This window comes from Argopecten irradians, chromosome 5 (assembly GCF_041381155.1).
Source record: "Argopecten irradians isolate NY chromosome 5, Ai_NY, whole genome shotgun sequence".
In the NCBI taxonomy this organism is placed as follows: domain Eukaryota; kingdom Metazoa; phylum Mollusca; class Bivalvia; order Pectinida; family Pectinidae; genus Argopecten; species Argopecten irradians.
The window spans coordinates 12,150,289-12,165,752 of record NC_091138.1 but is presented as its reverse complement, the minus strand read 5'-3'; the positions used below and the strand labels follow the sequence as shown (position 1 = coordinate 12,165,752).

At 33.3% G+C, this 15,464-nt stretch overlaps 1 protein-coding gene across 5 annotated transcripts in view; it reads left to right on the top strand.

The window, feature by feature from the left end:
- The window catches only part of LOC138322873 (F-box and WD repeat domain containing protein 10B-like), a 35,978-nt gene extending 26,113 nt beyond the window's left edge, over positions 1 to 9,865 (top strand). For 2 of the 5 annotated variants that reach the window (XM_069267043.1, XM_069267044.1), the window contains exons 7-10: positions 1,777 to 1,925; positions 2,035 to 2,177; positions 2,490 to 2,648; positions 3,109 to 5,572. In XM_069267043.1, coding sequence (XP_069123144.1) covers positions 1,777 to 1,925; positions 2,035 to 2,177; positions 2,490 to 2,648; positions 3,109 to 4,900 — 2,243 coding nt within the window. In that variant the 3' untranslated portion in view covers positions 4,901 to 5,572. Of the gene's footprint in view, positions 1 to 1,776; positions 1,926 to 2,034; positions 2,178 to 2,489; positions 2,649 to 3,108; positions 5,573 to 6,030 lie in introns of those variants that run through there. The other 3 variants (XM_069267048.1, XM_069267046.1, XM_069267045.1) reach the window with 3 other exon arrangements.
- The last annotated feature ends 5,599 nt before the right edge of the window (positions 9,866 to 15,464 follow it).

The following is a 15,464-nucleotide window of genomic DNA, read 5'->3' as shown; positions in this document are numbered from 1 at the left end:
ACAGGTACCTATGTATCCTGGTATAAGGCTGATACCACCGACTCACTGTAAGGTGTGGGCTCAGAAGGTCGTAAAGGCGGGTAGATAAATACTTTTAAATATTTCAATATTTAGATACCAAAGGTTGGAAAAGTAATGCTTTGCATAATAAGATGGGAAGAATTGCATTTCTAGCAGTCCTTTGTAACATTTATAACAAATTAATATTCAATAATGTAAAAATATAGTATTAAATTATTTAGCATAGATTTAGATATCACTGTTTTAAAAAATAAACAATAGAGAAATACATGAGGAAGTATTTTAGGTGTCAATCAAGTTTTTTTCTTTTTCAAATGTATTGTATTGCTAGGAACTACAATACCTACTAAAGAGCTAATGAATATCTGCCATCTTTTCCCTTTTTAGGAAAACTCATAAACATATCCTTTAAAGTAATTTTCTTTCCAAGTTAGCTGGGATATATAAAAATGAAAACACTATAACAATGTATGTGATTGATTAAAATCTTTTGGTATTAAATGTTTTCTAATACATTGGCCATGTGTATATTAGAATGATATGACATGTTTTTGTTTTTTGTGTAGGAGTGAATCGTTGATGTAAAATAATGAAACATATATATTGACTTTATTGAACATAACAAAAGCCGGAGGGTAAATTTAGGTAAAAGAAAAAAGGATTTTATGTACACCCAAGCAACACCCTGATATATGAAATATGAACAAATATTATCTTGGAGTTTCAAAATCTAAACGATATTAATTTCATGGACTTATTTCGTTGTATGTTTGTTTAACCATATTGAAGAGGATATCCAAACATTGACATAGATATTTACGTGACGCTGAAGGGCCAGCCACGATTGAATACACAAAGCTGTAGGTTAATCAGTCTTATATTATCAGATCATTTAGTCCAAGTCACGCCGGTTTCAGAAACCTATCAAAGAATGGTCTGGATATTTGGAAAAATGCTAAAACCTGATTACCGAAACACATCTCAGCTCATAGATATGTTATCTTTAAGTACGGGAAGACTGTAATAGGATTTAGTATGAAATATGAGCTTATTTGCATTCATCGAATGAAGTTCAGAAAAAATAAGGTCACTGAAGTTGGGACCTGTATATTGAACTTATGGTTAGTATTCAAAATGAATTTTTTAACTTTCCCTTTTCAATATCCTCATGGAATATAACTTTGCTATTTGAATTTTCATCAAAAGTTTCCATATCCCTTCCTGTAAACGACTTTAGAAATGCCTCACATTCTTTGAAAACATTTCCCCACTCATAGATTACTAAAACTCTTTTTATTTTCTTTTTGAAATTTCCACATTTCCTCTTGAACACAGCCCCTCCTATTACGATCTTAACTCTTTATCCATAGGCTGATTGTTATCTTCCAAGCACAAATAAAAATATCGACATTCAAAATTACATTTGAAGTTTATTGGGAATAGCACAGTGTTCATCGGAAATGCAAGCATTTTTTGCTTCATTGACAACAGTCCCTAACTAAATGTAGGTAATCTCAAATGAAGGGAATCATCTGACGACAATGCAACACGCTAACAACCTGGCACTTGAAATAACACTGAACGGGGTCAGATATCGCTACCACAATGGGAACAGAATGATCCCCGATGACCTACTGATGTTTTGTTTTTTTTTGTAATCTTTCCACAGTCGATACGGGTATTTGATTCAATTCTCAGCTGCTTTACAGCCAAACCTTAAAAACCTTTTGAACCTTTTATTTTGAACCTTTTCAGTTTGGAACCTAACCAGTGGGAAATGTCAGCGAACATTTAAACATCGTAAACCTGTGTGGGCTGTGGCAATGAATGACGAGTTATGTATCACTGGATGTGAAGGAGGCAAGGTCAAGGTCTGGGACGTAAAGACTGGTGACCTAGTCAAGGTAGGTCACTGACCTTTCACCTTTAGTACATATAGTGATATAATTTGTTTCACCGACCTTTCACTGGACAAAAAGAGACCAATGTCATTGGTTTATTTTTACTTTTTAGATGTTAAATGGACATCATGACCAAGTGACTTCCATTAAGTTTGACAAGTGGCATATCATCACAGGCAGCAAGGATGGCTACGCTTTGGTGTGGAGTGCTCAGGGCTACCTCAGTCGATGTCTCAACGCACTCCGGCATCCAAAGTAAACACTGATTAAATATCTTTTTACAAAGCTTAAGTTTGTCATAATTAACATTCTCAGAAATATAATAATTTTTATTAGATTTGGGTATCAGAAATAAGTTTGGTTTAATATCTTCATAATGAGATGGCGAAACCAGGCCATATTCTATATTCTATAAGTTTAATTAAAACTAAAAGGAAAATGACGAATCGAAATATATACCGCATCTTAAACAAATCTGAATAAAATTCATAATCATTGTAACCTTTCAAACTGCAGTTGAAAGTTCTATTAATGTATCTGAATACGTATGCTATTGTTTCTTTTCAGGGCTGTGCTGTGTGTAGAGTTTATGTATCTTCGTGTCATCACCGGATCAGCTGACGGACGACTCCGAATATGGAACATGGTCAATGGTCAGTGCTGCCGAATCATGCGTGGAAACAGTCGGAGTGATGCCATACAGTCAATCATTGCCATTGGTAACAGGTAAAGTCGGATAGAAATGGTTGTTTTGGCAACTGATCAAATTATGTACTGTACTTTGAGTAACAAACCAATGTTTTTGTACGCAAATAAAGGTCATGGGATATCCTAAAACATGTAATGGTTTGTTTAAGAAACTGGCCATAGCATCTAGTGGTCTACTTAACTTGTTAGTTTACCTCACAGGTAGAAAGCCTGGGATTCACTGTAAATTATCAACTAGAATAGGCTAGAAGTATAGGTCTAAGATTTTGCATTTTCCCAAGACTTAGCATAGTCTGTTTTCGCGGCCATCTTCTTATCTTTGCTGTTGTGATTGTTTACACAACATTTTATTGTTTTTTTTTATATAGGGCCTTAAGTGATACAAATTGCATAATAACACAATGTTTATAAGAAAGAATATTTTGACGAAAATAATTGTAACCGCGTATGATAAATCCAGATATTTTTGGTATTGCAGGATTACTCTGAATACTAGTGTCAACCTACTGGTGCTTAATTTCGAGAAAGTGGAGTGGGATTACACCCTAGAGAATGACAAAGTACCACCCCTAGTACAGTACAGCTCATACGCCGACACCCCCATCCGATCACACCCATACTCCTACATTCGAGCCCAGAGGATGGTACGAGCTGGTGCTACAAACACAAAAATAGTTCTCCATAATCGCCCTGAGGAGATAAAAGAACGGTTAGCAGAGAGTGGGCGAATCCATCCCCAAACATCCTTCCACGCACAACAGTTCCCACATAGTGCTAAGGCGCTAAGCTCTCGCAGTATGGCGAGTGCTAGACAAATACAGAGTCGGGGCTACACAGACGGAGGGTTTGAAAGTATGCATTTCCCAACCGGCACCGAGTCTCGACTTGCATTGTCTGAAGTTAAAACTGCTGTATCGAGTCGGGGGAAGAGCCGTGCCTCTACCGCTCCCTCAAAACCACCACTGCCAAAGACTCGACCATTGACTCACAAATCTGGGGTATCTCAACACAGCGTGATGATCGCCGAACCCAATCCTGACCAGTACGACGACGATGACGACGATGACGAGAACGGACCCTCAGATGCAGGCCTTAAGCGAAGAGTATCCTGGGCATTTGAGAAGCCTCTTCTTCCGAAGTCCAAAGATATTTCCCTTTCAGAGACGAAGTCATTGTTGCGATCACAGATGCGGATGAAAACCGAAAGCGTCGTGCCGCCAGATTTCATCTATCTTACAGTCAATGCCATTCACAATTCCATGCGGCCTTCAGAAACAACTAATAACACTCAGGTAAACTTCAAACTAAGGAATAATATTGGTGAAACATTAAGAGATAGGCCTAGTTCTTCTCCACCTAAAATAGACCCTCGTACTAAAGTCGGTCCGGGAGAGATAGGGATAGAGAGGTTCATTATCGAGGACAAAGTGGACACAGTATCAGAATTTTCAGATGTCAAATCTATTAAATCTATCAAATCAGCAAAAACAAAAGATGACGGCATGCCAGATAGTCCAGAAAAAGAAATATATGCCACTCCATGTGACATTAAGCCAACAAAAATTAAATTAAGAAAGAGCTTACATTCTAAAAAGACGAAAAGCACTGTGCCTATTGGTCGAGTTATAAGGCCGATTTCAGCATCTGCGAAGCGAAAGGAGGCTGACCCCGAATTAAAAGCACGTGGAATCCGCCCAGGAACAGCTCCGGCATTAACAAATCGTCCGGATACAGGTGTATCCGTGCGGTCCACTATAGCACCCTCGTTACCTGGTGTGGCTCCCCCGCAGAAGCCACGAGGTCAGTATGGCCTTTCCAGTACAGCTATGGAATCCAATGTTGTTCCCATGCTCATGTACCCTGCAGACATGAAAGAAAAACTGACGCAGTTGATCCAAGAAAAGAGAAGTCAGAGTAAAATTGAAGATGTGCAATCTGCTGGTGACGGAGGACAGATCTTTGGTAAAGTTAGTGCTTATAACGATCCCATGCGGAGTCATATAAAATTTGACCTCCGAACATATGAACAAGAAAAGGACTACATTAATAGCATAGAGAAAATGTTCTCTGAACAAAAACTACGTGAGGAGGAAGAATTGGAGAAAAAGCAGCGCTCTGCTTGGCTTGCTCGCGCTAAAGCTAGGCCAGGTTCACAGCCGCCACCGTCGAAAGTTCGACCTGGGTCAAATGTTAGCACTCCAAAATCTAGACCAGGATCCTTTTGTCCAAATCAAGTGAAGATCCGTCCTCATTCTCAACCTCCGTCATAACTGAACTTTTATATAATAGTTCGCTAATATGTAGTTAGATTTGTCAGTTTGTTTGAAAGGATCATCGTCCACGTATTAAGGCATTGTTATATTATCTGTGATAATTTACTGTAAGCTTAATCAGGTTTTTAATTTTGATACAGATTTGATTTACATATACATCGCCGTATACCGTTATATGTATATATAAACATATATCTTAAACTGTACCCTTCAACATCAGTGATATTTCCTTATTGTGTAACATGCATACGTATTAGTACTGCTGAAAGCCATCCGCCAAACATTATATCGTTATATCTATAATTGTTAGTGTATGGTTCATGGTTTTGTTCGTTAACGTTTTTTATTTGACTTTGTTTGCATGGTGTGTTTAAACTAGCTAGCGTGCTTTACAAGGAGACAGTGCTACTCTTAAAACTGGTAACCAAAGATTCACATAAAAACAAATCTTGTGAAAACAGGTATGTGATTTTCTGACAGTAGAAAGGTTGGGTACTAGCAGTTAGAATAGTTTAGTTTTGGTATGTATATTTTGTCCTCCACTGTGATAAGAAATGGAAGACGTATGGAAGGTAAGATCGTTTTAACGAAGTGAATTAGCTGATATAAATATATGACAAATGGAATCTGACATTCTCTGATGTAAAATGTTAAATGCTAAATTATATGATTAATAAATTCAACTTTTATAGCCGATTAATCGTTTTTGTTCTCGTGGAGGGAGTGTGAGATTCTGTTTCTCATGTTTTTATCAGCATGTGTGTGTTGAATGGAACAAATGCACTCGATAGTGTCTGTTGTTATGTACCGTAGCGCTTTTGGTACCGATTCTCCATGCATCACTCATTCTACTTCATCTGTTGAGTATAAAGATACGTTATATAATAATAGTACTGGATTATCTCCCTTTTATTAAGATATTTAGAGATTGTCTCCCATTTGCTGCATTTCGTCGTGCTGTGTTCAAGAATGTCATCACTACAAATTGTACAGAGTTACGACCTAGACAATATGATATTCAGATTTATTAAGAAAATATTTTCATATTTGTTACACTAAATCGTGGAAAAGTGATAAGATTTAAAAAGAAGACTTTTCACCATGATGACCTGCTGTTTAAATTTCAGGTTAACAGGCTAAACAGATTTAGATGATGGGTGCTGTTAGGAGATTGTTTTGTAAATGAACTAGGTGAGCATGCAACGCTAGTCCAACCAAACGCTTTGGTCTGGATTGTGTGGGCTTTGATGTGATACATGTCTTATTAGTCGTGTTATTTTTATCAATCATTTTCATACTTCGTGTTAAACCATTTTATTTGTCTCTGCTGAATCTAATGAAATCATCGTTTTCCAGTTACTAAAGTGCCTTATATTTGTTTTGTAAAACAGCCGCCAAGTTTTCATAATTTATTATTTATTTTGCTTTTTAGGAAAAGTTTTTATTTGTTCATGTTTTTGTATAAAATAATGTTTGTTTATATACATTTTTCATGTTTTCCAGTATATTTGTATGCTTTCTTTTTGTGCCTGTCCAACATGTTGTCAAATAGAAATCTTGATATAAAACACGTGTAGTACATGTATGAATGTGAATTTGTTGTTTTAGATTTATTTTTTGTATATCGATTTTTTAATATTTTTCTTTGATTTTTTAAATTAATTAATTATTGATTTTGTTCGCGGAGTTTGCCTATAAGGCACGGATTGTTATTTAAATCCCCAGTATACATACTTATAATTATACATGCTGCCATCCTTTTGTAAATATAAAAACCAAACAATGATAATAATGTCCATGTTAACCTATGTTTAAAGTCCATGCAAACTTGATTGACACAGAAATGTTGTAATGTAATTGAAATAGTTTTGCATATTTTCTCGTAGCAGCGAATTGCTTAAACATCATTAAGATCTTTTCACTTGCTCCGACCAACCGTCCATACCAACTGAAATATAAGCTTAGTTTCGTAAGGAAAAATATAGGGAGAATTTACTAAGAATGCTAAATTTCACTGTATTTTGTCCCCTTACATTCATGGTTTTTTTTCTAAAATGCCAAATTTATGTCTTATTTTGTCCCCTTACGTCCATGTTTATATATTTAAAGTTTCGTCTACGTTGTATACTTAACTGTATCTTCTCTAGTATATTTAATTTGTTTTGACAGTTTAGCGTCATGTATCTGAAATTGATGCATTCCATTGCATTAAATTGAATATAAAACTTAACTATGAAATCATGTAATAAAATTGATTAAAATTTCTTTTGAGGAAAATGATATTTAAAAAAGAATGTTAGCCTTATACATTTGTATTTCAATTTGGGAGCGAGTGAAATGATGGACAGAATTTTATGACCTACAAAAATAGGCCTCACTTTACCTAAGAGTACAGTTGGTGTACTAGTATGTTGTATGTTTCGTTTTGTATGTTTTTTTGTATATGATGTTGCTTATAAACACCGATAATATTTAGTAAAGTTATGGTTTGTTTCTGTCTATTTAGCTGTTGTAATGTGTTAATGTAGCTGTTAATGTTGTATTTGAAAGTTCTGGACATTACTCACCAATGGAGAATTTTTGAATTTATATAACTCGTTTATATGAATCGGAATCATAATAGTTTCTCGTTTTAATGTGTCCTCCTGGTTGCTACCTGTCAAATATAATTAACTTTGAATTGAAATCTGTATCAGTTTAAAAGAACAGCAATGTATCGCTTTATTAAATAATGCTATGCTTTTGAAATGCTATTTTGTCTTGTAATATGCATTGTCTTTAACCTTTCGCGTCTTCAACTGTGATATATAAATATTACAAGCTATTGAGAAGTATAATTTAACAATAGAATTACATTGGTATGTTTGTATAACAGATAAAAATGCACCAAAAATATACTGATGGGAAAAATATAATGACAAATATATTTATTTGAAAGGCATTTTGGTACAATTTATTTAACATTAGTTATGCACTACATCGTATAATTTGTAAAGATTTTTTATTGATGTTTTGATTTAAGAAACTTTTTAAAATCATCATACAGTTAATAATTATGAATATTAAAGTTATTACAATTTTTTTAATATATATTTTTTCATTGTTATTTGCTCAAAACACCATCAGTATTGCGCAGTGAATGAAACATTATATCAAATTATTCAGCCAAATAAGATTTCATCATTGCTTTATACCACAGTATGGGTTTGTTGGGTAAATGCGACATGTAAAATGTACAGAGTATTACGTATCTTGTTTAAACAGTCGTCAAACCTGCTTGCTGAATCTTACATGTAAAGCTCTCATTGTGTTTAGATTATTACAAATAAAATAGATTATAATACCCCCGACCTAATTTTTGAATAAACAAATAAAAGAAAATGTTTACTCGGATATAAGTAAAATGAAAATTTGAAAATATAGTTTTGCTTGTATAGAATGTTTTATGAAAATATTATTTTATTGAAAAATTATCTTTCTACGTTGTAACCTTCAAAGTAAAAGTAATGGCGATGCTTACCGGATATCCAAAAACTATTGCAGCACATAGAGAAGTGTAGGTTCTAGTCACAATTGAAATCTCAGTATCGATTTATAATTATATTATTTAACTACTATTTGTTGAGGTCACGAGTTCCTGTCTCGAATCAATGGGTACAGAACGAACGTTTTGATAATCTGATATGGATTCTATACTTTGTTAGTGTGTCATATTGATATAAAGTTTTCAATATATGTTCTTATTGCATATATTTCAGATAGTGCCAATTGGTTGTAAATCAGATGTCATTACGAAGTTATGTTACCTACATAGTAATGATATACCAGGAAAGTTTGTCTTAATAGTTATTAAGATTGAAACCTTTTATGTTCTAGAACTAGACACATACAATAGTTTGTTGTATGTTATGTGTGACATAGAAACCTTCAGCTCCCAGGAAGCATATAGATTGTTGGACTTTTACTTAAAGCAACATATTTAGTTGTAGCTGCTTTTCAGTTTTCAGTATTTAATTGAAGATGTAAAAGTATGACGCATATTGCCGTCGTCCATATTTTTGAAGTTTAGGGAAAACAACCACAGTTAACCATAATCAGTCCTTAGTGTATACAATAACAATTTATTGTATTTAGTAAACTGTTAAAATGTTTCCACGTGTATCTGACTGCCTATTGTTTCTGTGAGGTTGTTCCTTAGGGAATTTGTTAAAGACGATGTGATTAAGTATTAATTAATTGCCAATTAATCATATTACCAGAGAGTATTTTGGTGATGGCCTATTCATTAAGAATGTGATATAAACTTGTGCCTTTTAATAATTTGATTTATTCATAATTCGTGGCCTAAATGTTTAAATAGAAACTGACTGCATGTAGATATTGTTACGTTTAAAAAATGAGCGTACTAATTATAATTACTGCTTTACTCTTTTGTATCTTCGAAATATCGAGATCAAAGCAGTTACCATACGGAGTTGGTTTTCTTTTTACAAAGAGCTTAGAGTAAAGTATCGAATCAGTCTTAACATCAAAATGTACATGTTTCTTGTTCAGAATAAGAAAGTGTCACTGGTTGCTTAGTCTTATATGTAGGTAGAAAAGACACGGAGGCATTTTGTTAGATTGAGTTTTGTAGTGTATTAAATATAAATGCAGATTTTTATACTACAAAGAATAGCTTCCATTTCATTATTCAGTTTGCTCTGACCGATTTCATGATTATTATAACATGCTTATGTTTTCTCCATAGACTTTAAATGTTTGAGCATAGCCTGAAAGTGTGGATTTTATAACTTGGCTATCTCATATGTGTAGATAGATTATATAAAATACCAAGTATTTTTAGTGTCTTCATGGCTTAGGGAAAGATTGTTTATCACTTTATTAAAATTTTGTAAACAAAAGATATTTATGATTTTCCCTATTAGATATATTTTCAACATTATTAAATTGTTTCAATTACGTGTTGTCTTTGTGATGTTTATAGTGTATATTGCTTATTTATACATGCCAAGCCTACCTTGTTAATTTGGCATCGTTTGTTGAAGCTTGTTCATCTGTTGTTTCTGAAATAAATAGGAATAGTACCATATAGCGGTCAAATGCAATTTATGAAATAACCATTTTTACCAAAGAAATGAAACGAATAAACTTTGAAGTCACGTTAAATCGCTCCATCATTTAATATCTTACTTTTCGATTACCGTTTTGTATATTATAAAATTCAATGTAACTGCACAAGCCAAGAGGTAACTCCAGAGGGAATTCCAATCAATCACGTCCTAGAACAAAATTGAAATCAAACTTTGAGTGTTAGGTATTCTCTCAATATCGTATACATGGACACTTTTTTTTTTTTTAATTTCCAGCAGCAATAGCACATAATTCGTCCTACAACCTAATCTTAATATCTAATATTTTACAATGAAACCTTTATTCGCTTCAAAGTCTATCATTGTTTGAAATTATCATTAATGATACATCACATAATACACTATGGCTATGTATATTTAGCCTCAATGTGATCAACCTTTAATAAAACAAAACATAATCATAGTAGTGTAAACATCATCGAGAAATACCGACGATTAGTTTACATCATATAAATACTCTCATAGTTTACAAACAGCACACATATATATAAATGTATGTTTGTTAGTTACTATTGTGATTTAGGGCATCATCGTCACTGTTGGTAAAGGTAATGTCATAATCTGAATGGCAGGTAAAAGTAAGATAGGTAGATGGTGTATATGTCGTTGGATAAGTAGATAAGTAAGATACATATCATTTTGAGAATTATCCTATAACATCACTCTACTCTATTGAACATTTATATGAAACACAAGAGAACTGCACGACCATTGGTTAATCCTACACCAATTAAGTTTACGTCATATTTTGTAAAATTGCCACAACAATGATAATTCACTAAATGTGGTAGCAGTAGCATGGACAAAGATAAGACTGGATTGCTTTGTATATATATAAAGAAACACAAAATTGTATATTTATAATAACACAATATGATAATCCTGTAGAATAAGTACTAATTTTAAACAAACAATATGTATTTACACAATAAATAGTTTTCAAACATAGATCATAAATAAGAGATGATAAGGTAGATGATTCGTGCTCAAACAACAATCTTGTTCCTCAAATATGAGTTATTGTGATGTTATCCAGTGATAGAGCCTTTACAAAAAAGTTTATTCCATGTCCAAACTGTTAACAGTTAGAAGACTTAGTTTTTAATCATTTTTAACATACCATTCTTAATCATGACACTCTGATCACTCCGACTAAGTAACTGTCCACCTGCCAAACTCAATTACTGACAAAATCGACACATGAGCAGGAAAAGTAGGGGAAATATTTAATAAAGTTTGTTTTAGTTCTATAAATGGGTATACGTGCAATTTGACCCAACGAGTTTGCCCGTAACCTTTTCGGTCCATATGAATTTAAAGGGGCACTACTCTAGCATGCATATCGTTTATAGTCCCTGAGACAACGTTTTTGGTCTGGGAAAGTACAAGGAAGGCAAAATTGCAGCGAATATTGTAAGAATCAACGAATATGCCTAATAACATGAAACATGTGATGGACATCCGTGGAAACATTGCATGTTTTTAATCGTAAATATTTATTTTGCGAACGATTTTACATTTGTATGTGGCTCAATGACATTGTTAAAGCACGCTTTAACACTACATAAAACATAATTTGTTACCATGCTTTGTAAATGGGTGTAGGTTTATTCAGAAATTGTTTATTTACGCAAATTGTTTATGATTGTTTAAGTATATGTGTAACACTTGTACAGCGGCAAATTGGCCGATTCATCAGTAATGAAAATGAACTTCGTTCCACCGAGCTGTGACGTCAGCTATCATTTCCGATGAACATCATTTAAACGGATGACGTAGAACACACTTAAAGATTAACGGTTTATACGTATCTGTAATTACCCAGGAATGGAGTCATGCAGTACAGAGCGGCGGACGTGACGTCACAATACTACTTGTTTTGATTTATTCTTACGAACTGTTGAAATAAATAAGAATGTTTCCTTCTCTTACACTGCATCCTTGTCTAATTAAAAAAATAAAAACAGAGGGATACACTTGTAAAAGTTAATCTGCCTTTATTCACTTGCTGTCATCTTTGGCGTTATCTTCATTTGTTGTGGAAAAGGCAAATAAAAATGGTTTCAAATGTAAAAAAAATGTATATTCAAGAATAAAGCAAATAGATAAAATGCAAAACCTAAAAACATTAATATCATTTTATATTAAAAAACAATACATATATTCATATTTTGAATTAAAAAAAGCCTAGAACAAAGGAATAAAAAATTGTTTTTTTTTCTTCGAAATGTTAAATTCATATATTGTACTTTGTATAACTCACTATTGCGTAATATTTACAGTTTGCACTGACATGGACTCAATAACCATGCTTTCTAGCATTATCATTATCAGTGTATAATGATAATACAACAATAGCGGCGATTCTATTGTTACGGAAATAGTCGTTGGCGTAGCAACGTGGGGTCATGACCTCACTTTTGGGTGGAACAAATGAATGACTCGTCTCCAATCAGCTATTCAATCGAATTCGTTGACGATGACGGAAGAGTAAAAATATGGGTATTTTAATGAAAATTATGCAACTGTCGCGAGAATAAATAAGATTAATTTACGTGAAAAACTGTAAATATAAGGAATAGACTTTTATTTTGTTGAGGTTATGAGGGTATAATGATAATGGAGCCCGTGTAAATTTTATGTAACCCGGCGAAGCTCCATTATCATTATACCCTCATAACCTCAACAAAATAAAAATCTATTCCTTAAATAAAAAGTACAATAAACGGAAAGGTACTAATCTTCTGCTCCGTGTAATACCGTACTGTGGAGTTAATATATAAATAATTAAATGTTAACAATGGAATCGTTTACAATTATATTTGTTTACAATGAAATATTTACACTGAGTATTGTTTACAATGAAATGTTTACAATGAATTTCGTTTTCAATGAAATGTTTACAATGTAAAGTCATCGAAATATGCATTGTTTTTATCTTTGTTCAGTATTAAATTTATTCGTACTGGGATAATACGTGCTATCTACATATATATATTAAGCCTGTGTCTATTGGATACATTGTTTTTATAGCAAAATGCAACAAACCAAACAGACAAATGGAAAATATGTAATGCGCATGGGCATAAACGTATAAAAACATGTTACAGACCTACTTCCCTCAAATTTAAAAATTTTGCTTTTCTTAATTAAAGACTCCAGAAGACTGATAACCTAGTCGGTAAAAGTGATGAATAAGATTCTTCTCTATAATAATGTCATATTCTCTTGTTTTTTTGTTGTTTTTTTTTGTTGTTTTTTTTTCAGCAAAAAGTTGTTTTTAATATTGTAAATAAATTGATACGTAATTAAATATTTTTCAGTAAATTCTGAAGAATAGTTGTTTTCATCAACCTTTTCTCTATTTTTTAAAAGTAGTTTTAATTGTCTCCAACATTGGGGGGATGTATTGTTATTCTTCATGCATACAATGAATGTCGTCCATATTGTTGATTTACTTAATTATTGTAGCAAGGCATAAATATATCCGCCCGGATGGCATATATTGAGGGTCATGGAATAGGGAACTCTGTTAATAATTCCTCTATTATATAATATAATATCAGCATATTGAAAACCTTACGAATTATGATTTTATATATCCTGTACCGCAGAATGTCAGCGATCATGATTAGTGAACAGTTCACAATGTTTACGGAAAAGGATACATCTACAGTAAAGACAGAAATGTTAATCTAATGTATATTTGTGAAAACTTACCTTTCAAAATGCTTGGGATAAACATAGGGCGACGCCGTGGCATGGCACAGGAGAGGTAGGAATCTATAGATACAAAAACTTACAATAACATGTTTTGGTTACAACAAAATAGCAAAGTGCCAAATGCAGGGTATTCTGAAGAAACCATTGGAGCACAACAAAATTACAATATAGTATATCGAAAAAATAATTATATGTCAACCATGGCATGTTCATACCGACTGTCCCTGAAAGCCGGCAAAATCATTAATTTTAGCCTTGATTTTAACTTGGACATCAAATGGCTTAATCAAAAAATGTTTTATTCATATCATGTAAACTTTTTCGTCATTTTGATTCTATTAGGTGAGCTTGAGGCGGTCTCGCTATCTACACAACGAGCATTCTGCTGGTACACGATACCGATTCCATGCGTGTAATCATGTTTTATGTTTAAAACAGATTCCAAATCTAATCGGTCAGATATTCGACAGATTACATTGACTTACATGATGTAGAGGTATATAATATGAATATTTTGTTTTGGATGTATTTATAAAAGTTGGGTTCTTAATTTGTGATTTTGATGTCTTTTTAAAGAACTTATAACACAATTTAATAGGCTATTTATTTCTTAGAAAAAAATCAATTTGCTACCATCTTTACTTACAATGACTTAACTGTTATATACAAAAACGTATCGTATGACTACACGTTTAGTTTACTACCAATTCAGACCGTAAATATGGGTTTATGACCAATAGTACATACGACTAGATCCTAGAAGAATATGCTAAGACCACAAAACAGCATACGTTATCGTTTCTGAAGCCAATGATGCTTAGAGATCGAGTTGGCAAGCAATCAATTTTTTAATGACGTCTTCAAAGTGAAAACAATTCTGACGTCTAGTTACTTCATGATGAAAGTAGACACAGCTGATACAATGGTACACCTGTCAGGTATTCAGATTGTATGTAGATCTATGTGGTTATCAATGGGTATGGCGTTAAAATTACAACCCGGCATCTTATACTATTCACTACGAACGGAAGTATGAAGGCTTAAAACGAGGTATATACACGGTTTATTCCTGGAAAAACAATGTAATAATCATCGCCAATAAGAAAATTATTGTAATAAAAAAAATCAACAAAAGAGAGCTCATCGACAATTGTCAACAGTCTCACAAAATTGCGATTTGAGACACTGGTGCTCAGTGTCAGTGATTTCCGGTTGAAATTAAGGTATAATAGATATTTTTATCTATTATTTTGACAGGCTTTAACAACTGTTTTCACCTACTTAGGTAACATCTTACTGCTGCCATCGGTTAGTTGTGTTTCAAGGCGTTTTGATTGCCTGATTTATTTACTGGAAAAGTCGACATCGATTTGCACTGCGTGCCGCAATTAGGCATCTCGTTTGTTGTACAAGATTTTGTGAGATTGGTATGAGGGAGAAAGAAAACATCGAAGTTATACCTCTATGCCAACTGATTCAATCTAACGGTGTCTGTTTTACTAGCACGGGTAAGTGGCAAACCAAAATGCTGTACACAGGTTTAAAAAGGACCTCATATTTTACTCCCCCGTTCATAAACCGGAAATGATATCTTAAAACCACAGTGCTTGTGAATCGTTTGGTAATTCATTGCTTCGAATGAGCATTGAGTCGGGGGTACATGGATTCTCAACACTGTCTTGGCG